A 25,725-nucleotide genomic window follows, 5' to 3' on the forward strand; every position below is an offset into this window, starting at 1 on the left:
GGGAAATATATATATATATATATATATATATATATATATATGTATGTATGTATATATATTTAATGGCTGAAGTTGAACTTGTTGGAAAGCACTTGTGAATTAATCTCTCGGTGGCTGAGAAAGATGATCTGAAAGAAAGGCCCAGAGAGCCTAGGGTGGGAAGCGAGCCCTTGCTGGCAGCCCAGCAGTTCTCACGGGCAACCTGTGTGTTGGGGCTGAGTTTGTCTGACTAGCTTATCTTTTTCTGTCTGTTTCTGTGTTTTGAGCTTATTGTGACATTATGCATTCCACATATGAGTCTTGGCAAGCATGACCCATCAGCCCAATAACTTCCTGACATTTTTAGCTCTTTTAATGTGCTGTCTTGGCCCCCCTGCCACCAGTCAGGGAGGTAATTGAATTTCCCTGTTTCATGCTGGCAGGAGGCATGTTCCAGTTCCCACCAGAGGCGCTGCTGGGGCTGAGGCTGGGCTGAGGCTGGGCTTGTAGAATTCCAGCTAGGAAGCACTAGGGCTTCCAAGTGGCTTAGGGAACTGTCCGAAATGCTGTTCACATGTTTAAAAAAAAAAAAGTCCTCATCCTATCCTTGCAAAGACATCATTTCAAATATCCCTGTAAAATGAGGTGAATCTACATTTCTATCCCCAGCCTCATAGGGAGGTGGGATTAAAAAGAAATCTCCTTATTTAGTAGCAAATAGAAATGTGAAAATCTGGGGGTTCTGGGCTCATCCAATAGCCACATACAAAATTCTGTCTTAGATGTGGTCTGATCCCTTCCACCAGGATGTCTTTGTAACTGAATTGGTAAGAAAGAGAAGCAGGACCAAAAGGGGAGAACGGCCCTTAAAAATGTGTTTCATCTCCTCTCTTTTCTTTCCCTGCATCTGAGTACATGAAACACGGTGGATCGAGGGTAGAGAGACACTGTCATTTCCAGTGATGTGACCTTGAACGGGTTTTGTCTCTTCTCGCCTCAGTTTCCCCAACCGTAAAGTTAGGGAACCTGTAGCACCTGCCCCCTGATGACGCAAAGCATCCCAGTGAGGATGAATGGAGTCCTTGGGGCTTAGGTCGGGATACTTGACAAAGGCCAGGTACCGTTAACAACCGTGCCTCAGGCTTAGAAGTAGGTCTTAGTGTAATGCTGTAGGTGTGAGGTAAGGAGGCAGAGGATGGGACCAGGAGCAACCAGGGGCGGGGGTGGGGTGGGAGGGATTCCTTCTTATGTGAGCCCGGGGAGAGGAAGCCATTTTGGATCCAGTGAGGCAGCGCCGTTCCCACAGCGCATGGGCGTCCACCCCTTTCTCATAGACACTTGTTGCTTTATGCGGAGTAGGCTCCGCTATGTGTGATGGACGCCAAATGGCTGGAGAAGCCATTCAGCCTCTGGGCCAAAAGAAGGCAGCCTAAACTCCCTGTCTTGTAGGGTCCAAGGAACAGGTAAGAGAGAGTTCAAGCAAACCCCATGCTACCCATGTGGAGTGCCTTCTGCAGCGCACACACACGAGAGTCGAGGAGTCCTCCTGCACCTGCTGTGCTGTTGGAGCAGCTACAACCTCTAAAAGAAGTGTTCCCGTTGGCGCCATTAGTTCTGGGAGAAAACAGAGACCCACCGAGTGTTGGGCAGCTTTCTTGATGGTGCATAGCTACCTAAGATAGTCTTTTGATGGAGTCCTTCTGTGTGGCCCGGGCTGCCTTAGCAACGTTGCAGTTGCAGCCTTCTGCAGTGGGGCTGATATCTCGGGCAGAGAGAGCCCTGCTGCTGGACAGCTGACTCTGAATAGCTTCTGTGGATAGCTTTTTCTTCCTCCAGTTTTCAGGAAAAGGGAGACTTTTCCTGTCTATTCTCTGGCAGGGTGTCATAGCCTTACTGGAGGGCTGTTTCGGGCTTGGGAACACTGCTTTTTAAGTCCTTGCTTCACATGTATCCAGAAGAAGCCACACATTAGTGACAGACTTGGGCAGTAGGAGGAGAAGAATTTATCACCTGGTGTTGTGTGACTTGGTTAGGGGATAGTGACCAAGAAACCCAACAGGCGTTTGAGGGCTGTGAAGTCTGGCAACAGTTTGCTTGTCTCCACCTCTACATGGTGTATAGAGTGAGAATTAGAAAATGCGTGTGTGTGTGTGTGTGTGTGTGTGTGTGTGTGTGTGTGTACCTGTGTGTGTATGTGTGTGGGGGTGGGGTGGGGTGACTACCGGGGAGACTGGGAGCGGGAGGCATAACCTGCTTCAAGGAGGTTTTGTTTCTTGCTGAAGACCGTTATGGTTGGGCAAGTCAGAAAGGCAGGCAGGATTTGAGGGAAATTTTGACTGGAAATTAGAGTCAACAAGTCTATCCAATCTCCTGTGGCTTTACCTGAGGCAAATTTTTAGCTCCGCCAAGCTCTCTCCCGGATGTTCCACACAAAGTCCACACTATGAACATTTGCAGAAGCAAGACCTGAGATCTCTTGTAAAGGAATTATTTAATGTGTCCCAGAACCAAATGGTTCTTTCTTCATTCACACAACTGCACCTGTTTAGAAACACCTACTATGTGTGGAGGCACACCAGAGAGGAGAAGGCTGGCAGAGGGGAGTACGGTTTGGAAAGCTCTGTGCCTCCCCAAGGAGGCTGTTCAGATCAACCACCAAAATGTTGTCTTTGGCTTGTCCCCAGGGGATCCTGTGAGTTGGTGAGGGGGATGGCAGTGGCTGTTGAGTACACTGGAGGGCAAAGAGCTCCACGTGTTGGCTTCCGTTCTGTTGGCTGACAGCATGTACAGTGCCGGTGGCTTCTGTTCAAGGTCCTGCCTCCCTTTCTCTTCTCTTTCACTACCTTGTATCCATGGTATCTGTAACCTGTGAATCCCGGGTCAGGAGCTCAGTGGGGCTGCAGGATTGCCCCAGAAGAGAAGCGCTGGAAAGCAAAATGATACAAAGAATCCGGTTCCTTTAGAACACCCGGCTTCCCTGCTACCTCTCTCTGGCTTGTTCCCCTAAGAATCAGGCCAGATCGCTGATGGTGGCCTTTTGTCTTTCTTCCTTTTCCTTTTCTTTTTTCTTTTTTTTCTTTTTGGTTCTGACTTCCTTAAAAGTAAGCATGAATTTAATGTCCCAAGAGGCAAGCTAGTAACCCTTCAGGCCAAGTGCCTGGATGTGGCAAAGCTACAATAAATATTGAATGGTGAGTACAGTGGAAATTTAACAAAGCCATGACAGAAGGGACCACAGAGGGGCCACGGACGGGCCAGGAGGCTGCCGGATGAACTGGGCAGTATTTCTACTTCAACCTGATTGAAATGTAGACTAAAAATCAATGCTGTTGACTACTGATAATATACAATGTTTCTGGCGCTAAGTAGTTCTCCGCTTAAGAACTCCTTGGCTGCTCAGACATTAGTGCAGAGTCCTGTGTCAGGACGAGTCAGGCGCGTTATAGGTCAGTCCTTTATTTGTCTCATCATGGCTTTTATACAGTTGTCATGTAATTTATGGTTGCTTTCAGGTTGTCAAACATTTTCATTGTGTCTCTTCCTTAACACACTCCTGACAGAGACACAGACTGAAGGCTTGGCATTGTTTCCTAATCCGAGAGGAGGCCTGTAAACCATCAAATCACACTATCTCTGGGCTAATCGAGATGCGCTGCAGATTAAAATCAGGGCTCATTTGTTGCTGATGCAAATTATTAAATTCTAATTACAAATATCCATTTAATTGCCCCATACATTTTTTTTGGATGCTTTTGAGGACTGCTGTCTTGGGGGGAAGGGAGGGTAGGAAAGGCATAGGGAGACAAAACTGTGGTAATTAACGTGTATTCCCAAATGGTAAAGGGTGACATCTGATATGTTGTCTGATCGATTCTTTGATTAGATGCACAGAGAATTTGGTATGGGTACAACACAAAGTTGAAATCCTTTTTAAAAACTGGACACTATTTAAAGATCTTTTGATGAAGACAGAACAAAATAGAGCCAACTAGTAGCTGTCTGCTGGAACACTTCACTTTCAAATACGCGATTCCGAATTTGATCCAATCACCCCATTTTAGAATCCGATCGTATATAGCATTCGCAGAAGTCTCTGGTAAGAGCACCATCCGGTGCCTAGGATTTGAAATAATTGTTATAGACAAATAAGCAATTTGGGAGGGTGGCAAGCCATACACCTTGCTGTGTGACCTTTGTGTTAGAAAGTAAGTCTGCCAACTGCGTGAAGAGATGCAGTTCCGATAAACTGTGATCAACAAACGATAAAGTATGACGGTAACCATACAGAGCCTGCAGAGGTTCTACAGACGAATATTTACTTTCCCATAAAATTAATGGCAAAATTACCAAGACTTGCTAAGAGGTCATGAAGATCTGAGGTCTTTTGGGTAGATTGTTCTTGACAAGAGCTATTAACCTCTAATATTAAAACGACACTTGAGGCCGGAGAGATGGTTCAGTGGTTAGGAGCCCTTGTGCTCTTGTAGAGGATCCGGGTTCAATTCCCAGCACCCATGTTCCCCACCATTCATAACGCTGGTTACTAGGCATCCAGCAAGCATGCACGTGGTGCACATACATGCATGTAGGCAAACTATCCTACATGTCAAAGTAACTCTAAATAGAAAGCTAAGACAGAAAAAGCCATTGGGGTGATAGCCAGGGTATCTGAGTTCTGACCCTGCTTATACTCCACCTGGAGCCCTGGGCTCACATCACACCTGTTAAATGACGTGTCTGTGTCTGTGGGTGGGTGTGTGCACGTGACTGAGGGTGTCCTTTGAGGTCAGAGACTTCCCGTTTTCCCGGAGCTGGAGTTAAGGGCTGCTGTGAGGTACCATGTGAGATCTTAACTGCTGCACCATCTTTCTCGCCCCTCTGTCACATCTTGGCATCCTGTTCTTTCTCATCTGTGGATCGGGTGTCTGGCAACGGGTGGCTCTCCTAAGCCCCACCAGCACAGACAGCCCACAGTTCTCTCCCTTTTCTCCCTGGAATTTACATGCTGAGTGTGTCTCACCAACAACGAGGGCGGAGCATTTCCTCGATTTACCTCAAAGGTGGGCGCTCTAGTGGGCAGCAGAATGCTTTGCTGGTGTCTTTCAAATCTCTGAGAGGAGAACCGGAACACAGAATGGTGGAATGGTGACAAGCTACAGAACTTTACACCTTACACAAGCTCCATCTTTTAATTGTTGCAAGCTGTTTTTGATAAACTCCAAAGAGTATAATGTGTATTTTCTTCAATCTTGCTTCTTTTTTTTTTCTTGGCAACTCTGACTGTATCAAAATAGAAATACACTTTTAAAAAAAAGTCACTTGCATTCAAACAAGCAGGTATTTTAAATTCAATTAACTGGCTGAATTCAGTGATATTTTGCTCCTTCCTTCCCCTAAAAGCTGGCTTCTCTGTATGGACACAGCCTGCATATGCTGAGCTCTTGGAGTTTCACGTTTTTGCTTGTTAAAGGCATCCGATGCAGCGTGTTGAGAAGAACTCTCCCTCTGTTATTGTTGGAAGACAGCATAAGTTGAGGGGAACTGTTCTTTTTTTAATCTGTCACGTAGGTAAAAGCATACGGCCTGTCCTAGGACAAGGGAACATTGCAGGCCATCTTTCTAAATACTGTGTTTACAGCTGACTTTCAGCATGGACGGATCTACCTTCTACCTTTTCTAGAGAGCGCCTTTCATATGCCATTAAGTCAGATGTAGCACAGCGCTTTCAGAAGCATGCCAAAAAGGAGCATTTGCAATTACCCTTTGGGTAATGATTGTCTAGAACTTACTCTGGGCTCAGAATAAGGGGGAATGAGCCCAATGTGACATGTGTGTCCCTTGTAGGATGGAGACACACTTGAGATCTGTAACTTAAATAAAAAGTAATTTATTTAAATGACCACCTCTCTAATTGATGATAAATTGTTTGAGATTTTTAAATGCTCTTTAAATCCCTGACAAAAATAAAAAAATTAAAACTAAAGCCCTCTGAACAAAGGAGAAAAGCTAAGTTTAGACTCAATCCAGGAAGATAAAAGACCAGGTACATGCATGTTAGCATCATGGGGAAGGACAGCAGCGATGAGGAAAGCTGAGGAAAAACTAGAGCCCTTTCTTCCTCCTGCCCTTACTTCGAAGATGTCTCAGCCAAGCCTTCTCAGCATAGGTGGGAAGCTGTTGCTACTGCAGGCCCAGCTCCCTGATAGGGTCGGCTCTGTCACAATGTGACGTGTGGATTAGGTTTGCCATGGTATATTTTGGTTTTGAGCTGGGCTGTGAGATGGGAGATACTTCAGTTTTCACACTAGTTCCTGTGGTCCTGAGTTTCCAAAGTAATAAAGCCCCTTTGATAACAGTGTTGATGAGGACGCTGACTGATCCTGCAGTTGATCTCTGAAATCTGAGCTATGATGCTCTGTCCATCCCTTAAAACCATAGCTTTGCTTAAGGCTCCCACTCACTTAAGTAAATCATTTAGGGTTGTTGTTTAAACCTTGGTAAACTCAGGAACTTTTGGGTTTGGCTGAAAGAGTTTCTAGTGGCTGGTCCTGAGATCTCCCCCCCCCCCTCTCTCTCTCTCTGTGTGTGTGTGTGTGTGTATGAGTGTATGATTCATCTTCTTGGGCTTCTGTTAGTGTATTTCTAAATTTAACTCTAAGTTTCATCTGGCAAAGAATGATGTTTTTCTTATTGAATCTAGTGTGGTACACCTATGAAGGACTTACTGTGTGTTTTAGAAAGAAAAACTCTTCAAACAAATCAAGTATCATTAAAAGATCTGTGCACACACACACACACGCACACACACAGATCTGTCTGTCGTCAGATGAGATCAGATGGGCTCACGGTGGTATGGCCATAGTACATGTAATCAATCGATCTCAGTCTGTCAGCTGTGTAGGGAGGGCTTAGGAATTTCTCATGATCTGTTAAGTCAGTCCTGAAGTTTTTAGAGTGTCAGCCAAGGAGACCCCACTTTACTCAGCCCCAGCCCGGGTTGGCCTTTTATCTGTCAGCCTGCGGCTCGCATGGCCCAGCTGAGAGCCCAGCTGTAAGTGTAAGGATATAATACAACTCCAGGCAGAGGTCTGCCTGGCTGCCACTCAGTTACTGGGAAGTTTGTGACCTGCATCTGCATTTGTTAAATGAACGTCAGTAATCTGTACACAGTTATTGTTACTTACTGTACATCTCGAAAGATATTAAGGCCAATGTGATTTTCCCCACCAGGTCTACAGAGAAAACGGCCAGGCAATTTTTGTTTCTGTCCGTGTCTCTCTGGAGCACTAGCTCCAAAGGCTGATCAATAGGTTTTATTGTAGACCTCACTGTCTCTAAAAGCATTGTGACCTTATCCTGTCTAAAAATAGTATTTGCTCTTGCCTGCAGAACCTTGACCTGTGAAAACCCATTTGGAGCATAACTGACACATCTAGTCAGCTGTAGATCTAAGACAAGCTCTGTGAATGAATTCTGTGCAGAGCTGTCCAAGAGAACACTGTCTTGGGGAAAAAAAATACCAGTTCTGAACACTGGGAGTGCGTCTGCTCGTCGAATGCACTTGCAGGGCAGGGTTGGGAGTTAAGGAAGTAAGCACCCTGGAGGGTGTGGTACATTCTGCCCTAAGTGGGCAGGAGTGGGGACTGGTATGGAAGGTGGCTTTGAACAAGGTCACTCATGCTCCCAGACACTGACTCTCTGAATGCTTTCCTTGGAAGCTTCTGTCTGGCGTGTGGGTGGATAGGGTCCTCCAATGCATACTCAGATGGGAAAAGGTGGTTTTGAGTTTAGAGTTGTTCTGCCCTATTGGGTAAGGATTACTGTCACTTTAGTATTATTTCTAGGTATAGTAATGGTTTTGTGGCTGTGCTTAAAAGGGAAAAAAAAAGAGCCCTTATCTTAAAAAAATACATATTGAAGTATTTACTGATAAAAAGATATGATGTAAGGGATCAACTTAATTAATCCACCAGGCAGCGGGCATTGGGGTTGTAGATGAGACGAGCACAGGTGGAGGTGGATGGTGGCCGCATGGGCCCTGACTTATGCTATGCTCGCAAGTTCTATATGTTTGACGTTTTCTGGAAAACCTGACTACTAGGACCTGACCTGCTTCGGGCCCACAGGAGTCAGGGTCAGGAAGGGCAAGGGCCACTGTTAAGGAGAAGGGATGGAAGAAAATGGCTCCTGGGGTCTCTTCTATCATGGTGCTCCCATGATAGGGAGAATCCCAGAAGAAAGGAGACTCCTTGCCTCCCGTGGTGTTTCTGTGGGAGTGTCAGAGCTGTGCCTCTTTCCTTAGAGTCCTGGGGACCGGAGCTAGGCATCCTGATGAAAGCAGGGCTTCAGAGTGGTGGCACTGTGGTAAAGACCACACTCCATGGAGGGAGGGTGAGAGGACCCAATCAAGTGCTGTGGAGCACCTAGTGGCAGGTAGGATTGGGGTACAGCCCTGAGTCGGTGTGGGAGCAAGAAGAGCTCGAATAGGCATCCCTCCTCCACAGAGCAAGAGCCAGGACTCACTGTGTGACTTCAAAACAAGTCAGTGATGGGGACAGGCTTTGACCACAGGAACCAAGGTGGTGGACCCACTCTTAGCAGCATCTGCCTCTTGGAAGCTGAGGCCAAGTTTCCCAGGTCCTTCTCAGGCCCAGATCCCTCTCAGGCCCAGGTCCCTGTGGCTTCACAAAATGTCTACTCCTGCCTGCCTCAACGCATGGGCTGTTATTAGGAAGTGTCATTCAGTTATCCGAGAGTGGCGCTCTTAGCTGCCATCCAAGTGCCTAACACTTGGGCTTACAGCAGATTAAATTAAATTTTAGGCTGGTTTGGCCTCTCTGGCATAGAGAATAGGGAGCAGCTGCTGAGGAAATGTAACATGGTGTGAGTGTGTGTGTGTGTGTAAATATAACGACACCCTCAAGGGCCAGTGTGTGTGCACACCTGTGTATGTGCGCACACGTGCTTGTGTGAATGGAACATGACACATGTGGAAGTGTGCGTGTGTGTGAACACGTGTTTCCTGTCTGTGCTCGAGCATCCAAGTGACTCTTGGGAGATTGACCTGATTAACCTTTTGCATTACTGGGTCCCTATTACACACGCTGCTAAGGGTAATGGGGCTGGCGCTGATCACTCGGCTACCCCTCCCTTTTCCCAGGTCCTGTTGTATCCCTCCCTCAGAGAGAGGTTCAGACACATCACTTCTCAAACTCAGTTTCGTCATCGTGCTTGAGCGACAGGGAATTTACGAAGCTGGAGTGACTCTTCTTGTTTTTACTGTCTCAGACTATTTCCTGGTTTCTTTTTTTTTTTTTTTTCGTTTTATTTTTTCAAAGAGGGGGTTCTAATCTCGCATGCTAATGCCACTGAAACCAGTGGGAACCGAGTAGACAGAAGGATTCTGGCTTGAACCGAGGAGGAGGAGGAGCAAGGTAGATTCCTTAGGGTCATCACGGGTGGGGTGGGGTGGGGGGAAACATCTGCTTTTTTGTGGTGCAAATATTTTTGCCCCCCTTGGTGTTCTGTGCCTGAGAATCCGGGACCTTTATGCTTCAGGATGCTGGGTTGGAGTGTAGTGGTGTACATCAAAGCCACTTACTTAAAATTCCTCACGAAACTCTGTGGGGATAATTTGTCCTTCTTAGACGTGGAGAGCAAAAGTGTGCATTACTCCGTCACGGGGTGGGGTTCTTTATTTTCATTATCTAGACTTTTTTAAAGAATTCCGTGGCACTTGATTTCAGTTCGTCCGATTCCAGAATTTATACTCGCCGATTAGCAATGCATTATGCAAATCACTAGCTTCCATATCCAAATACTGTTTTGCATCATTCACACCTCATGTCTTGGAAAAAAAAAGTGAAATGTTTCCTCAAAATAAACAAAACCTGCAGAAGAGTTTATTGTAAGGGTGAAAATGTAGCACGTGCCCATTTGCCTGGGAACTTCTAAGGGAAACGTCAATAGTCTTGCATAAAAACCTTTGAAAGTTTTGGGGTGGGGGGGTCCCTGCCTATAGGATGTGTAGGGTGCATTGCGTTATTTAGAGTATATCACACTATTGTTGGCTTTTGGATCGTCCGGTTTTGGAAAAGAAGATGCCCTAACACTACATCACACACACGGTCAAGCACAGATCGCCCCAGCTATGCCTGAGACTTGCAAGGAGAATTATTAAGTACAGCCATGCTTCACTGACGTGCCTTGTTTAAGAGAGAGGAGCGGAGATGGATGCCAAGAGAGTGTTAGCCAAGCATGGCCATTAATGCCTAAGTCATGGGTTGGCAAGTGGCAGTGCCAGCCATAAATGCTCTCCCTTTCTGTGGGACCCTATAGCTCCTGCAGCAGTGAGGAGGATGCAGCAAGGTGTGTCCCGGTGCCTGTGGAAGTGGCCATGGCAGTTCCTCCCAACCTCATGCATCAGAGCACACGGTCCTGGGAGTCTGCACAGAGTTACAGTGGCTCCAACCTCGCTATGCTGAGTGATTAATCCGCTATTGCAAAGCATGTCAGATTTCAGTAGCAATTTCCCTCACAGGAAAGAGAGAGGGGGGGGGAAAGCCAGTGAGGACCTCCGTTCCCCCTTCAGCATGCACACGTTGTCTTTCTCCTGCTCTGCCTGAAACTCATCTCTCCTTACACGTTATAGACACATTTTTGGCATTGCGCAGAGTAAGTGTTCCAACATGTTTTTAATCTTTAACTTTCCCGTCGTTAAGAGTCTGATGTTCCGACTTTCATCTGACTAGAGATGGTTCAGGGCCCGCACCTGACAGGTGCAATGTTCTGTGCTTTATGTTTTCCCATATAGAGGTTAAAGAAATAAAAAAAAAAAAACCCACGAAATGCCTTAAAGATGTGAATGCCTATAGATGGAGAAGGGAGAACACGTTCTTGCTCCACCACCAAGCTCCCCTTGGCACCATTAGGATTTAAAAGTGCATTTGGCTAAAACAGAGCTTTTCTGCCTTGACGCCACCCACGAGAGACTCCCTGCACTCTGCAGGAGCTGGGTGAAAATCCCACTTCCCAGAGCGTGGCTTGACGCGCACTGGCGTCAGGTCTCAATCTAACTGAAGGCATCATAACCTTTGCACTCTGACAGGGGCACTTCATGCAATCTGCCCAGATCATCTTGAATCATAACTGCTGGGTCCTGGAAATGGCCCTCCCAGCATGCTTTGTGGCACCTTGTCCTGTAATTTGAATCTGGGCGGACTTTTTCTTTTTCTGCTCAGGAAGCAGAGGCAGGCAGATCACTTGGCTCCTGAAGTCGGCCTGTTCTATATTAGGTTCCAGGCCAGCCAGGGGTTACATAATGATAGCCCTGCCTAAACAACAATAACAACAGCAACAACAATAACAACAACAAAGGCTTGTTGGCTTGTTTTGGCTTTTGAGAAGACAGTGCCTTTTGTAGCTCTGGCTGGCTTGAGATTTGTGGAAATCCTTCTGCCTCAGGTCTGGAGTACTGGCTGGAAATACTGGCATTTGCTACTCCATTTATCTCTGAATGACCTGTTAGGGGGAATGCCACAGTGAGGAAGAGACAGCCAGAACTGTAACTGCTTCACGGCCCTTTGGAAGGCTAGTGTAGTATATCACTGGTGTGTGACGAGGTCTAGTGATCTAGGGTTGCCTTGTCCCCCACGTTGTGCGAGGACCTGGCGTCCCTGTGGAAGATGGCTCTCCCACTTCTGGCTCCTCCCCTCTGCGTGACCACTGTGGCCCAGGTCAGCTGCAGTCATTTTGCAGGTACAATCTTCAATCTGCTTGGTACCCAGCCGTAGCATCCCTGGGCTCTGTCTCAGATACCCTGTGTGGGACTGTAGTCTGAGCTCATGCTCTCCTTACCTTTGCTATTTACGCAGAGTGGGGGCGCAGCCGACAGGAGTGGGACAAGATGAGATGAGCTCGGGCCCAGGCTTGTCGGATGGAATCTGGGTAGAGAAAATTTGGGTCTCATTCCTAGATTAAGATGGCTAAACCTCAGTAATTATTCTAAACTGTTGTTAAAAGTCCCGTCTCCCATGAAATTGACTTTAGGGCAAGGCTCTTTTGTTCCTGTAGTTGACAGGAGCATCTGGGGGATCTTAGAAGAAAGGATAGATATTTGAGAACAGGTATTTTCCATCATAGAAGAAAAATTTTATTGAACATGAGGGCTGAAATATAACTCCAGTGATAGAGGGCTTGCCTGCCTTGTGGGAAGCCCTGGGTTCCAGCTGCAGCAACACACACACAACACACACAGAGACGTACACACATATGGACACAGACACAAACAGACAGACAGACACACAGACAGACACACACAGACAGACACACACAACACACACAACACACACACCACACAACACACACACAACACACACACATACACACACATACACACACATACACACACAGATGTACACACATATAGACACACAGACACACACAGGCAAACAGACACACAGATGTACACACACATACACACACAGAGACATACACACATATAGACACACACACAGACACATACACAGATCTATACACACACACACACACACACACACACACACACTTTGAAACTGAGGAGAGTTTCAGGGAGAGGTGGGCAGTGAGATTGCTTGCTAGGCAGTAGCTAGAGTCAGAGCAGGCTCTCCACATTTTTACAGTGGTCTGGCTGCGCCAGCTTACACCGTTGTATCCAGCAGGAGCCAGGGACACTGCTTTGCCTTATGTGGCCGTGTGTGTGTGTGTGTGTGTGTGTGTGTGTGTGTGATGGCTGCAGCCCTTTCCTGACCTTGAGCTTTGCTCTGCCAGTGTAGTTTGGAGCATTCGTAGCTAACCCAGGAAAACACCAGTTTGTTCTGGGTAGTCCTCCACTGGTTCCTCCTCCTCTTCCCTGTGTGCTCTGTTGTGTTTCAGTCGGTTTTCCACCTGACGTTTTGGATACTCAGGGGTTGGCAGTCCTGGTGTTGGCACAGCGTCTCTCCTGGACAGCTTGCCTCTCTTATACAGGCTGTGGGACATCTGGGGAAGACGGAGTTGGGGTGGTGACCTTCTCTGAAGCAGACCAGGATTAGACTCAGCCATCCTGACCTCTTCCTAAGCATACAGTTCTATTTTTAAAGCTGTCTCTCAATAGCAGGAAATCCTTCCTTTTGTCTACCTTCAATCTCTTTCGCTTCAGTGTAGACCCATTTCCTCTGCATTCCAGAGAAGACAGAATATCTCTTCATCGGCACGGGGCTAAGACCCCCGAGTATTTCAGAGTTCCTCACTCCATTCTCTGCCACTATTATCTTCCTGAATAATCTCTCTTCCCTGAGCTCAACTCCTAGATTGGTTCTTGTTTTTCTTTCTCTGTAGAACCTGCCGTTTCCTCACAGCTCTTCTTCACACAGCGGTCCGATGATCACAGAGGACATTGATGAACCACCCGAGAGCCTCCCGTGTCCCTCCTGTGTCTCTCCCACGTGCTCCCACTCTCCACTCACTTTTTGATAACTCAGTGTTCACTGGAGACCTTTGCCCAGCTTGATGGCCACAGGAATCCTGGTTTCTCATTGGTCATCCCAACTGGGCAGGAGACTCTCCCTTCTGGGAGCTCCGGGGGACTAGTCCAGATAAACTTGGTTCTCCTGTCCTTCCTACCACAGCTTCTCAGGGTGGTGGAGAATTATGATCCTGTCCCCAGAGCGCCTCTTCTCGACTGCTCTGCTGGTGACAACTTCACGGAGACGGAGAAATAGAGTGTCCTTTCTTGTCTGTGCAGTAACTCAGCTCTGGGGAGACTTGTCCATAACTTTCTGCTGACATGTGGAGAACAAAGGTTTTGGAGAAGCAGAGCCCAGATTCCCCGGGAGACAGCAAGGCCAAGTCTTTTTATTTCCAACAAAACCCATGTTAAGACAACAGGGGTTGGTCATTGCGTTTAATGGTAGAACAGAGCCCAAACGCACGGGATAAGTGCATCTTTCCTGTGTGTTGGGGTGAGGCGAGGTGACGGTGAGCGTGTAGGATGATAGAAGAAACATTACAGACATGGGAAAGCATTTCAGAGTACACAGACGTGGCGTGAGTCATCGCAGGCTGATAGCCACGAGGCTGGCTTTTCGGTCCCCGCCTCCCTTGTTGGCACTCAGTTCAGTGAAGACAGATTAGCTAAACTGGCGAGCAGGGCCACCTGCCCTCTGACTTCAGGGACCCCTGTTCCAGTGGAGGAGGGCAACTCCCGATGGGACCCTCCTTAGGTTGATCTACGTACTTCCCACCTTGCCCAGCCTAGCGAAGATTCAGCATAGGCTTTGTGGAGCGCAGATCTTTTTATCTTTATTGTTGTTGTAATTTCATATTTTTCCCCCACATGATTCCGGTTCACATTTGGTGTTCAGTTTGTAGCTTACTCTGGTAGGTGGTTAGAGGCTGAGCTTTGATTTGAATATCCTGACTCCCTGTCACTGCAAGACGTGAGACTGGGACAGTCATCGTTGTCTTTTATCCCTGGTCCCTTCAAATGGAGGGACTGGGAGCAGGGATGGCATCTTGGAGCCTTCACTCTATGGCTAAGTAGCTTGCACCGTCTGCCTCTAGTCACCTAGAGTCTAGAGCAGGTCTACTCCAGGGAGCAGAGGAAGCCCCTCAGTGGAGGTTGCAGGGCGTAGGAACTGGAGCTCATCCTGTCCACAGTCCTGACGCTGCCTCTAATGGTCGGGCCATGGCCTGGGCTCCCAAAGGACTGAATGCTGCCTGCCTCCAGGTAGCTCTGGCTGTTCTGGTAGTTGTTTCAAAACTTTGTCTCTGTCTCCATCTCCCCTCCCCCTCTCTCTGCCTTCTCTGTTTAAGTAGGGAAACCCTCTTATCAATGGGATTCACTTACTCTCTATGTCATATTGTATAGGGTCAGCCAGACCAACTAGATTTATTTGATATGTCTGCTACCTTTCTTAATGAAAGCAAGACAAAATAAAACAAAAACAAAAAACCCAACCAAGTTCAATTTGGCTCCAGTATTAGCCAGCTTGTTCTCCAAGACTTAGTACTGTCCGAGTAATAGCAATAGTAATGGCAGCAACAGCAAGAGGGTAAGACAGTGGCTTCCAACTTAGGAGCCCAGGCATGGACAGGCAGCCCACATTCTTGGGTTGTAACTGGCCTGTCTGTCTCCAGCTGCACACTAGAGGCAGCCCAGTGAGAACGCTTTCTCTTCTAGAGGCATAGTGGGTGGCTGAGGTAATCAGTTGGGGGAAGTGGTCTGTGTGGCCTTCACTGGAGCCCAGGCAGCTACTGCACTCTTCTGGGGACACTATCGACCCAGACAAAGAGGTGTGGGCCGGTAAGGTTTGTCAGCAGCTGCTCTGGGGTTTAGTTTTGCGTGAGCTCAGTCTACCACACCCATGAGCTGAAGCTCCTTTCTCTGTGTCCTATCCAGGAGGATGCTGTGGGGTGGGGTGGGGGGCATGCGGTTGAGTGGGTTAACTCATTTTAGGTGCGTATTCCAATAAAGCCTGCTTGTTCTCCTGCCCCTGTCAAAGGCGACTCACAGATGAGAAGCCGGAAGAGAGGAAAGCGTTTGCACTGGGCCATGGATAGTGCCAGGATTTGAACCGACTTCGAGTAAACAATTACGTTATTGAAGCCAACTTAAATTTGACAAACAACATGTAGTTACCGGGGATTAAGTTCTCTTAATATCTAGCAAGAAGTTAGAGGAGATGCCGCCTCATCCCGTCTTGTCAGTGAGCTCTCTTCTGTTTGTTGAGCACTTTCTGTATGCCAAGTGTGATGGTCGGTGCTGGAAGGGAGGTGAAGGGGCCAAGGCCAGCTCCCTTTATGGATGCCAACGTTCTCACTGGAGCGCTGGATATGTGGGGAGGCAGCGTTGGAGTGAAGAGGGCAAATCCTTTCTGCCCGAGACCAAGACTTGGAGCCTGAAGGTTAACATGTACAGGCTTAGGGAAGCCAGATGGCTTGTGCCAGCCACCTAGTTACTTGGTTACCACCTAGAACTTGTCCACAAATCCAAACACACCAAGTCTCAAGGCCATGCTCTTCCCAGGGCATCAGGTTGCCACTTCCTGCAAGTCCCAGGGTTATAGGTGGAGGCACGGATGATCTCCGAGTCCACTAAGTAAGCAGGCTTCCTCTCTGACTGCTGTCTCGGGTGGTGAGCGCCTTCCTAGTTCCTCAGCTTTGGAGAGGCTGCATACGCTCCCATTTTAGAGTTCCGAGACACTGGGAAGAGCCGCTACGTGCGCAGCTCAGTCAGTCTGAGAGGTGCCATTTGCTTCCCCTTTGAAGAGTCCCCTTCCCAGTTGTTGGGGCCGCTTGGTGACTGCTGTCTGCACATCTGACTGCAGCCTATCATGTATGTACCCACGCACCCCCCGAGGTCATTGATCTGCTGATCGTGGACAAGAGATCTGTTCTCGCCTGGGTTGCCATGCACTCTTGCAGCCATAGAGAAGAGGGCAGAGGCTGGAGGAGGAGCGTGCCCCTCTCCTCGAACTTTCCATCACAAGCCTCACCTGCTGGATTTCCAGCTTCGTACACACAGCTTCTCCATGGCTTGGGAAGCATAGGTTGAACGAATGGCGAATGTGCTCATGGACCTGCAACAGGGGAAGCATGGTGGTCACTAACAGAGTTGTGTTCTTTAAGTCTCCAGCTTTGATCAGATTGGCTCTGTCAGCCTAAAGCATCTCCCGGAGGGGGGACGTGGGGGGCCGTCAGAAATGAGAGGGAAGTATTAACGGCATGAAGTATGTTAACAAGTGGCCACTAGCACTTTATGTCTGTAGGAATAGCCTCTTTAGGTGTTTTATTGATAAGGAAATGGTCAAGTAACATCACATGGTATTCTCTTCCAAACTGGCAAGTTCTTTCGATTCAGTTTCTCCATGTTACTGCCTACCAAGGAGCATTTATTTACCTGTCACAGTGCATGCCAAGGGCTCTGCAGTCCTTCTGGCTATATCCTGGCCCCTGGGTAGGGGCTATGTCCCTCTCTCCTTCAGCCCTTCCCAGAGAACCTGAAGGCACCAGTGGCAGCTGGAATCCCAGGGGTGTATCCTGGCCTTCTGTGTGGGACTTGGTACAAGCATGGGCTCTCCGTGCCCGGTGTGCGGTGGCCTCAAGGGGCCATGGGACACAGGATGCCCACCAAGTGGTGCACTGAAGTCAACCTTTCCTCAGTTTCTAACCAACTCTTCTCCTTCTAATGGCTCCTGGTAAACCTTAAACAGATTCCCATTTGATCTTCGCTGCCACCCCCACCTCACATTTTTTCTTTCCTCAAACCAGATGAACACCTTCATTTATATTATAATGCAAAAATGCTCTTCCCTCTAGGCCCCAGGGCCTGTGGGGAAAATGGAATTTGGCTTTAAACCAAACTCTAGATCCAAGCGCCCCGGGTTGGGCTGCCTGGCAGTTTTATAGATGCAACGTTGAGCAGCCTCCTGGCGGTTCGGGATGGTGAAGGTTTCCTCATTCATTTTTCAACAAATATTTTGAACACCTGCCACAAAGAGGGAACTATTCTTGGAGTTGGGCATACAGCGGTGGTCAGAGCCTAAAAAAAAATTCTTGCTGTATGGAGGTAGACTCTTAGCCTAGCTGAGAAAGACGCACACCGTGTAAACCATCACATGCATGCAGTGTTTGGTATGACGGCACCTGGGAAAATAATAAGGTGAGGAAGAGCTAGAGAGAGGATGTACGGTGGCCAGACTTGTGGTAGGGAAGACCCGTGTGAGGAAACCAGCCCTGTGGGTCTGAGGAACAAGCTTCCCGACCCAGTAATGGCAGACAAACCCTCTGGGCAAGGTCAACCCAGTTGCAGGGCTTTCTGGAGAAGGGCGAAGGGGAATCGGAGGTGAGTGGAAACTGAGGCCTGGGAGTGGGAATAACTCCTCGAGGGCTGTCCTGTGACTCTGGCTTTGGCTGAAGAGAGGTGGAAATCATTGGAGGGATAAGTGACATCACATGACTTGGAGGTCGCCTAGAGAGAGACAAGCATGACCCAGGCAAGCTGATGGTTGCCGGAGCCAACAGAATGAGGATGTGAGAAGGGGTTGGAATCTCCACAGACTTTGAGGCTAGCTAGAACTGACAGACTTTGTTAACAGGTCGGGGTCGAGAGGAAGAATACAATGGAGCAGAGATGCTTGGCTTGGTGATTGGATGGGGGTAGAATTAGACCTCGGGGTTGGGGGTGGGCAAGGAAGAACCCCCCTCAGTGCAGGACGCACAGCCTCTCACAGAGAGCTATGAGGGGCAGCAAGCCACCTTCAGACAGAGCTGCTGGAAGACCTTTTCATCTGCTCCTTACAGCTCAGATTCTTTGAGCACGTCCACCCTGGACTTCTTTAAGAAAGGCAGTCACCCCTGCGCCTTGCACCTCCAGAGCCTTCCTAGTGGTGTCTTCTCATCGTGCTCAGGTCTGATGGTCAACCTCTTGATTCTTTCCCACAGACCCTACTTCCTTCCCGATTCCCAAAAAGGCACAGCTGGCAGACAGACCGATTTCCCTTCCATGAGGGCCCTCTCATGGAAAAGTCAAATAATTCTTGGCATCCTCACAACACCCAAGCCCCCAAAACCGAGATCTAGGAAATTTATGTAGGTTAGGTAATTTGTGAGGACCAGAGACAAGCACATCGCTCCTTGGTTCTGACCTCCGCTCAGCTCTCCTGACCAGATGACCGTGATCTGGCAAACTTGGTGAGAAACGGAGGAGTCCTTGCTTCTGTCCAGGCCACCTTCCTATTGAGGAGGTCTTCATGTCTGAGGGCTGACAGGACAGTGCTTTCCTTCTCTGTCTGAGAGACCCCGCTACACAGAAGCATGTCCTGCCTCCATTTCAGCCTTGGTCTTCAGTCTGTCCTCACCATGGTGCTACACTGCCAAACACAGCAGGCTGAATCAGAGGTGACCCAAAGGCGGGCCCACCGAAGAGTTCGGGCTGCAGGTCACAACTTTGTTGGCAGGACAGGCAGGGAGATCTAAGGGCCTCAGCTGTCCCCAGGGTCCTACGTAGGAGGCAAGTGAAGTACTATCCAGAAAAAGAAAAAGCCAGCCCAGTGACTCAGCGTGCTGTTCCCAAACCTTACAGCTTGTGTTTGTTGAGGATGCCTGTCCCACAGCAGCGGCTGGCAACCTCCGTGTCTGTGGATGTCCCATCCTGATTGGACACCTCTGGGCCTGCTCTTGCTCCTGAAGGGATGCTGGCCCGGGGTGCATGGATGTGCTCTCAGAAATCCTTTCACAGAGCTTCCTTCCCACCAGCTTCTGCCCGGAACCAAATGTAAGTGTGTCTGAGTGTCCCCTAGTCTTCATTTCTATACTCTGTTCTTGTTGGAGGGAGAGAGCAGACAAACCCTCAGGTAACCGGCGTTTTAGGCAGCTTCTTTGAGATCAGAAACTTAGTAGCAGTTCCGGCGTTTTAGGCAGCTTCTTTGAGACGAGAAACTTAGTAGCGGTTGCTCAACTGCTTGTGTTTGTGAAATCAAGAACAATGAGGACCACAACAGGAGAGAACTGTAGCTTTATCGTGACTCTGTAGAAGGTGGGGTCTCACTGTCTTGCCAAGTTAGGGTACAGCCAACCCTGAAGACCGAATGGTTTTTGAAGCTTTAGAAAGCCGGGCAAGTGCTGTGTGTTCTGTTGCTTTAGCAATTGTAATGATAGCCAGAGTTCAGTATCCTCCCCCCACCCCCATGTTCTCCTTTGTGAAGAGAGTATTGAATTAGTGTGGAAACATGTCGGGGTGCAGCTTCTACAGCTTGGTTTTTGCCCCTCCCCATTTTCTGTCTGGTGCTGTTTGGAGGATGGTTTCCACACTTCTGCCACATGTCTTTGAGAAGCTCAGGACTCAGAGTTAGGATGGTGGGCTACCTCAGGTGGGAGGAGACCAAGCATGACCCAGAGCAGGGCACACGCAGACTGTGAGCTTTTGCAACAGCTGCATTTGGAAGCCGTTCTCCTTCTCTTTTTCTTGAGAGATTGCAAAACATTTGGAAATGCAAAAGTACTCAGCCATGGTTTTAACTGCTGGCTTGGGCAGAAAGCAGCTTCGTGTCAGTAAGCACAAGCGGCTTCGGGTGCTGTGCACATTGCCTTTCTGAGAAAGGCAGACACGTTCTCTCCTTTGATTTCCTCCTCGGTTTCTCACTGTCTTTTGGTGTCTTGGTTTTGTGTTCTCCCGAGCTGGAAGACCATTTAATCTATGGCCTCCCGTCTGTGGGGATATTACGTTTTTTAATAGTGCTTGTTTATGACCAAGGTCAAAGACAGTATTTCAGAGCAAAAATTAGAGTTAGTTCATAATTGAGTACATGTGTATGCCACTGTTTATTTTTATAGTTTGCTAATTTATTTTTAAACAGCTCGGTTCCGCCAACATGTTTATAGCTCTGCCCATCACATGCCTTCCCAGCCAGGGTGTTAAAAGACGAATGCTATTCAATAGTTTGGATCCCAAGTTAAATTAGATAATGCCATCAGGTAGCAATTTAATTACATTAATTGAATGTTTAGGCAGAAAAGTAGTTTTCTGAAGGAATAACATTTACAAGTCCACATGTGTAAATCTCAACGTTACAGACACTTGAGGTCGCTGACGGAAAAATGGGTATCCATCAGGCATCAAGATGAAAGCTCGAGGGGGCTCACTCATTGGTGGTAAACGCTCCCTTCACAATGTCGGAGGATGCTGGGCATGGCCATTTGCTGGGTGAGCTGCCCGTTATTAGTCCTAGGAGAGGTTGTGCATAGAGGCATTGTGGGTGCTGTGTTTCCGTAGTTTTCCTGGGGTGCAGAGGACCAGCTGGGAATGAAAACACAAGACACTGCCCAGGGAGGCCAGGCGTGCTGAAAGCTGTCTCACGATTCAGGAGACGTTACAGGCCTCTAGCAGAGCCCTGTGGTAAGTCAGACAAATAAGGGTGTACCCGTCTAAGGCGACTTTCCCTTTAGGAGGAAGGTGTTCCACAAAGAGGCCAGAGTGTCAGCTACTGGTCATCCCCAGTGCCCTCTGGCAGGGGGAGACCTAATGTTTAGCATTCTGCAAGCTATTTTGGGCCTTTCTCTGTGATTGAGTCTGGTGGGTGTCAACTGGTGGCTGAAAAAGAAGGATCTTTAAGGTGTGCTGTTGACCGGGTAATTCATCGTCCTCTTGGCCATCTGGTATCACTTGCACTTTGGAGTCCAGGGTAGTCGGTTTCCATATCCAGCATAAAGCCCATTCGGAGTATTTGCCAAATGCCACCACTCCACCCCCACAGCGTCTGGCAGAGAAGCGAGGTGTGGCTGCTGCCGATCTCGGGGGTGTGCTGGCTGCACATTGTTCTGTTCATCCTTGTTGGAGGGTTGCTCGCTCCCTTACTGAGGTAGAACTGGTCCTTCCTATGCAAGGGACCATGAACAACTTAATCTAAAATTACAGACTTGCGTGTGTGTGTGTGTGTGTGTGTGTGTGTGTGTGTGTGTGTGTGTATGTGTGGTGTGGTGTGTGTGTGTGGTGTGTGGTGTGTGTGTGTGTGTGGTGTGTATGGTGTGTGTGGGTTGTGTGTGAGTGGTGTGTGTGAGTGGTGTGTGTGTGTGGTGTGTGTGTGTGTGTGTGGTGTGTGTGTGTGTGGTGTGTGGTGTGTGTGTGGTGTGTGTGTGGTGTGTGTGTGGTGTGTATGGTGTGTGTGTGTGTGTGTGGTGTGTGTGTGTGGTGTGTGTGTGGTGTGTATGGTGTGTGTGTGTGTGGTGTGTGTGTGTGGTGTGTGTGTGTGGTGTGTGTGTGGTGTGTGTGTGTGGTGTGTGGTGTGTGTGTGGTGTGTGTGTGTGTGTGTGGTGTGTGGGGTGTGTGTGGGAGGTGTGTGTGTGGTGTGTGTGTGTGTGTGTGTGTGTGTGTGTGTGTTACTCTCATCACAGGGTGGCCTTCTTGACTTCTGTCCTTGGGAGACAGGTCCGGTGGAAGGGGACATTCTTTTACAACCTTAGTGACTGAGAGGATACTCCGCCCTCCACAGAGCTTAGGAAACTGAAAGGAGGGGCAGGAGGAGGCTTGTGTGAGCAGTAAGGAGAAGGAGGGTCTGGCCTCTGAGGCAAGACAGGGAATCTGCTGCCTCTGGTGCCCACAGTGCAGATGCGGCATTTGTCCAGCTGAAGGCAGTCCACTCACTGACTTCCTGATGAGTGACTTTCCCCAGGCTGACAGCCGCTCCAGCACATCTCGCCTACAAGTCCTGACAAATACTGTGTTCCTCTGGCTCTGTTATTACTGCAGCAGGCATTTGGAAAAGTCTGCAAGGATGGAACTCTTAAAGGACAACCTCGAAGCAGTTTCTCTGTGTCTGCTTCAAATCTAATAGTAGTTTATGAAAAGCCAGCCCCATCCCACATAACAACCACCATGCTGTTAATAATGGGGAGAGAGGGGAGAGCGGAGAGGAGAGGGGGGGGGAGAGAGAGAGAGAGAGATTTTTAGCGGTCCTTCCTCTCATGTGCTACCTTGTCAGGAAGCAGGGGAAAGAGGCATCTCAATCCAGAGATGGCCAGCGGCATGACAGCTTTCTTAGAGCCACAGACTTGGGCTTTCAGCAGAAAGCCGGGTTTTGGTGGATGACATACTGTAATGGTTTGGAGCAGTGGAGGTGGTAGAAAGTGCTCCCTGCTGGGATCTCATCGGATCTTTCTAAGGTTTGAGGGGACAATATGATATCAAAATTGTTATCACGGCAGCCCCAAAGTCGCAGCAGACTTGGAGAAGCACAGTGAGTGTCCCGGCACCTGTTTTGTGGTTTCACCATTTCTTGCTGAAACACCGAGGTAAAGACATGAATAGGCGGGCTTCAAGGAGGCAGACATGGTGCTGGTTGTTTGAGCAGACCTGTTCTTCCCTTTACTTTTGCTGTGAACTTGACCTCCCTGGCTTCCAGGCTGAGCCCCTATTTCAAGGAGAGTGTTAGCGTAAGTCTAAAAACACACGTAGTCTGAAGTTGACTTTTCTTTTATTATAGCTTCCTCTTTAGGAGAGCAGGTTGGCAGGTTCGAGTGTGTGTAAGAATTTAGGCTTTCAGACCTGGGTGGCTTCCTTGGCCTTTACAGTGGGTGGTTGGCCTGGGTGAGGCCACACAGTGGCTTAGAGGAAGGTAGACTCAGTCAGGCCTGGAAAACTGTGTGTCTTGATTGGTCTCCTCACAGCTAGGCCAAGGGCAGCAGTTCAGGGGGGGGATGCTGGGCTTGCTGCTGTGTGGGTAAGCTCAGGGTCCTGTTTTGTTCTTTGCTAAGTATCTCTGCTTCCTGTGGGGAGTCCTGCCTGCCAGACAATTGTGAAGTGACAAGGAGAACAGGGCCCCTTGGCACAAGGACAGTCTAGACTACATGACACTTTTCAAGTTCTCAGACTACCAGCAGGTGCTGGGAAATGTAGAGTTCGGTTGGGCATGAGTACTTGGTGTTACGGAATCCCTCCTCTCCTCCTCCCTTTCTTTTTTTCTCTTCTAGAATCAATAAATTGTTACCATAAGCTTTCAGGAAGCTTAGATGAATTACTGCCTAATTGGGAAAAAAAATACAAAAACATTACACCAACGAAAGATTCAGAATATTCTATCAACAGGTGCTAAGTTTGCATGCTGTCTTTCAGACCTTCCTCACAGGTTCAGTTTAGTCCTCACAAAGCAGGTTTCCCCGGACAAGGGTCAACCGGGTGCTTGGTCCAGGTCCTGGGCTAGCAGCTTCGAGCTGTAGAGCTCACTAAGGCTTTGTAAGCTTGGGAACAGCCAGTAGCATCAGGAGCGTGGTTAGTGCTCTGTGGCTGCTTGTGCCAGGCAGGGGAACCTGTGGGTGGGAGCGGGTGCTCACCCTGGGAGTCAGTGGCAGGAGGGAGTACAGGGAACCGTTAGTAAGAGCCAGCTGTCCCTGGGCAGAGGCTTGGTTCTTGGAATGCAGTGGTGTAGTGTGTGCTGGGGGTGGGTTGGGGGAGTGGGGCTTTAACACTTCAGGTTCCCTGGGTAAGAGAGGCTCCTTTCAGCTGCCCTCCAGCCCTCAGGCAGTCCTGGTCCTCTCGGTTGGAGTGAGTGTGTCTCCTAGCTGTCTGGAGGTACTGCCCAGCTGCAGGATGGTGCTGGCGCAGTCTGTGAGGTGTCATCCTCCAAGGAGTAGGAGCGTTCCTGTAGGAGTGAGTGGGTCCTGATCTGCCCTTTCTACACAGACACCTTCATTATTGGCCTTGATGTAAAAAACAAAAACAAAACCCACATACCATCTATTAAGATGAGGCACCTTGGTTTTGTTCCAAGCCAGTAGATGTCCATCCTACATAGACCTGGGCCCTGGAAGACGGGTCAGAGGTGGGTGTTAGGAAGCCTGACCGTGGTGTTTGTTTGTTTGTTATTGTGGTTGTTATGTGTCCCTTCTATGTCTCGTTTTACCCTCATGAAACTCAACCCACTTAGGGATTAAGCACCTTCCCCTGGTCATGGAGCCTCTAAGTGACAGGACTAGAATTTCTGTTCGATCATTACCTGTTGGTTATGTTCTGCCCTTTGGGTTACCATGTTAGCTAATTTTGTAGGCTTTTTTTTTTCTTTCTGACGGTGACGATTCAAAAACAAAGTTTCCACAATGTGTGAAGAATTCCTTTGTGTCACACACAAAAGAATGTCACGTTTAGAAGACTTCCCGAGAGAAGATCTTACCAAGAAGTTTTGAACTTGGGGTCCGCCGTCTCTGTTTCCCTAGTTAGGTTACAGGTGTGTTACTTGGCGCACGGCTGAAAACGTTCAAATGTCTATCTAACTCTTAGAACAAGAAAGCACAATTGGGTGTGATGGGTATGTTCTCTCTCACGAGGCTGATGTAGGGAGGGGATCCAGGGGAAATTTCAGATGCTCTGTATGGAGTGAAGTGTCCAGGCTTGCAACCTTGCTGGCACAGCTCTCCGCACTGTTTCATAGGAGTTATTCTCTAATTTTATCAGTCTGAGGCTTTCCCCAAGGATTTATTTCTCCATTCATTCACAGCCTACAGAGTCAGGGCTGGCCTACCATAAGCTCAGGCTTTTGGGGTTCAACACATCTGCTGTGCATCTTTCTGGCTACTCTGGAAAATAAATTAGGATGATAAAACGTAAGGCCATCAGCCATGTGAGGGGACTCATCTTCTGCTTGTTGCTTAGATGAGAGTCTGCACAAATATTTACGTCTCTGTTAGGGCTGAGTTGTGTCATTAGGACAAGCAGAGCCGCCAGCCAGGTTTCCAGTGCCTCCAGTGCCCAGCCTCTGTGTGGAGTCAGCTCTGGTCGTGTTTCTCTGGAGCTCCCCAAGGGTGAGATCTCACCCAGAATAACACAACTAGTGGACAAGATCCTTACTTCTTCCGTCCCTCACTAAGAAGTTAGCTGGAAGGCAGAGGCAAGCATAACTTTTCTGGGTATGTCTACCCGCTCCTCTCCTCAGGGCTTTCTGTGCCGTGAGTGCTGGGCTGTGAGGAGGCATGGGGCTGCTCAGGAAAGGCCAGCATTTCTTGCCGCCGCTCAAGGCAGCACCTGAGGAGAACACTCAAGACAGGACAAACATTGGGAATTAATTTGTCATTAATCATGTGACAGAAGGCTCTTTCATTTCCCAAACGTCCCAGACTCCCTGGGACCCCTAATTCGCATGTACAGGATTGGCTGCCATTGAGTGCAAGCAGGATAAAGATAGCATTTCCTAATTAACAGTTGGAGAAAAGCACAAAACCGTCTTCGCTGACAACCCTCTA

General features: G+C 48.5%; 1 protein-coding gene across 20 annotated transcripts in view; it reads left to right on the forward strand.

Annotated features, from left to right (window-relative positions):
- Nucleotides 1–25,725, forward strand: part of Bcl11a (BCL11 transcription factor A) — a 95,143-nt gene that overhangs the window by 24,471 nt on the left and 44,947 nt on the right. The window contains exon 1 of one of the 20 annotated variants that reach the window (XM_039092110.2): nucleotides 2,212–19,273. The exons of the other annotated variants lie outside the window; for them this stretch is intronic. Within the exon in view, the coding sequence (XP_038948038.2) occupies nucleotides 19,141–19,273 (133 nt within the window). The 5' untranslated portion in view covers nucleotides 2,212–19,140. Of the gene's footprint in view, nucleotides 1–2,211; nucleotides 19,274–25,725 lie in introns of those variants that run through there. 20 annotated transcript variants of the gene reach the window in all.

Source organism: Rattus norvegicus, chromosome 14, assembly GCF_036323735.1.
Source record: "Rattus norvegicus strain BN/NHsdMcwi chromosome 14, GRCr8, whole genome shotgun sequence".
NCBI classification, from domain to species: Eukaryota; Metazoa; Chordata; class Mammalia; order Rodentia; family Muridae; genus Rattus; species Rattus norvegicus.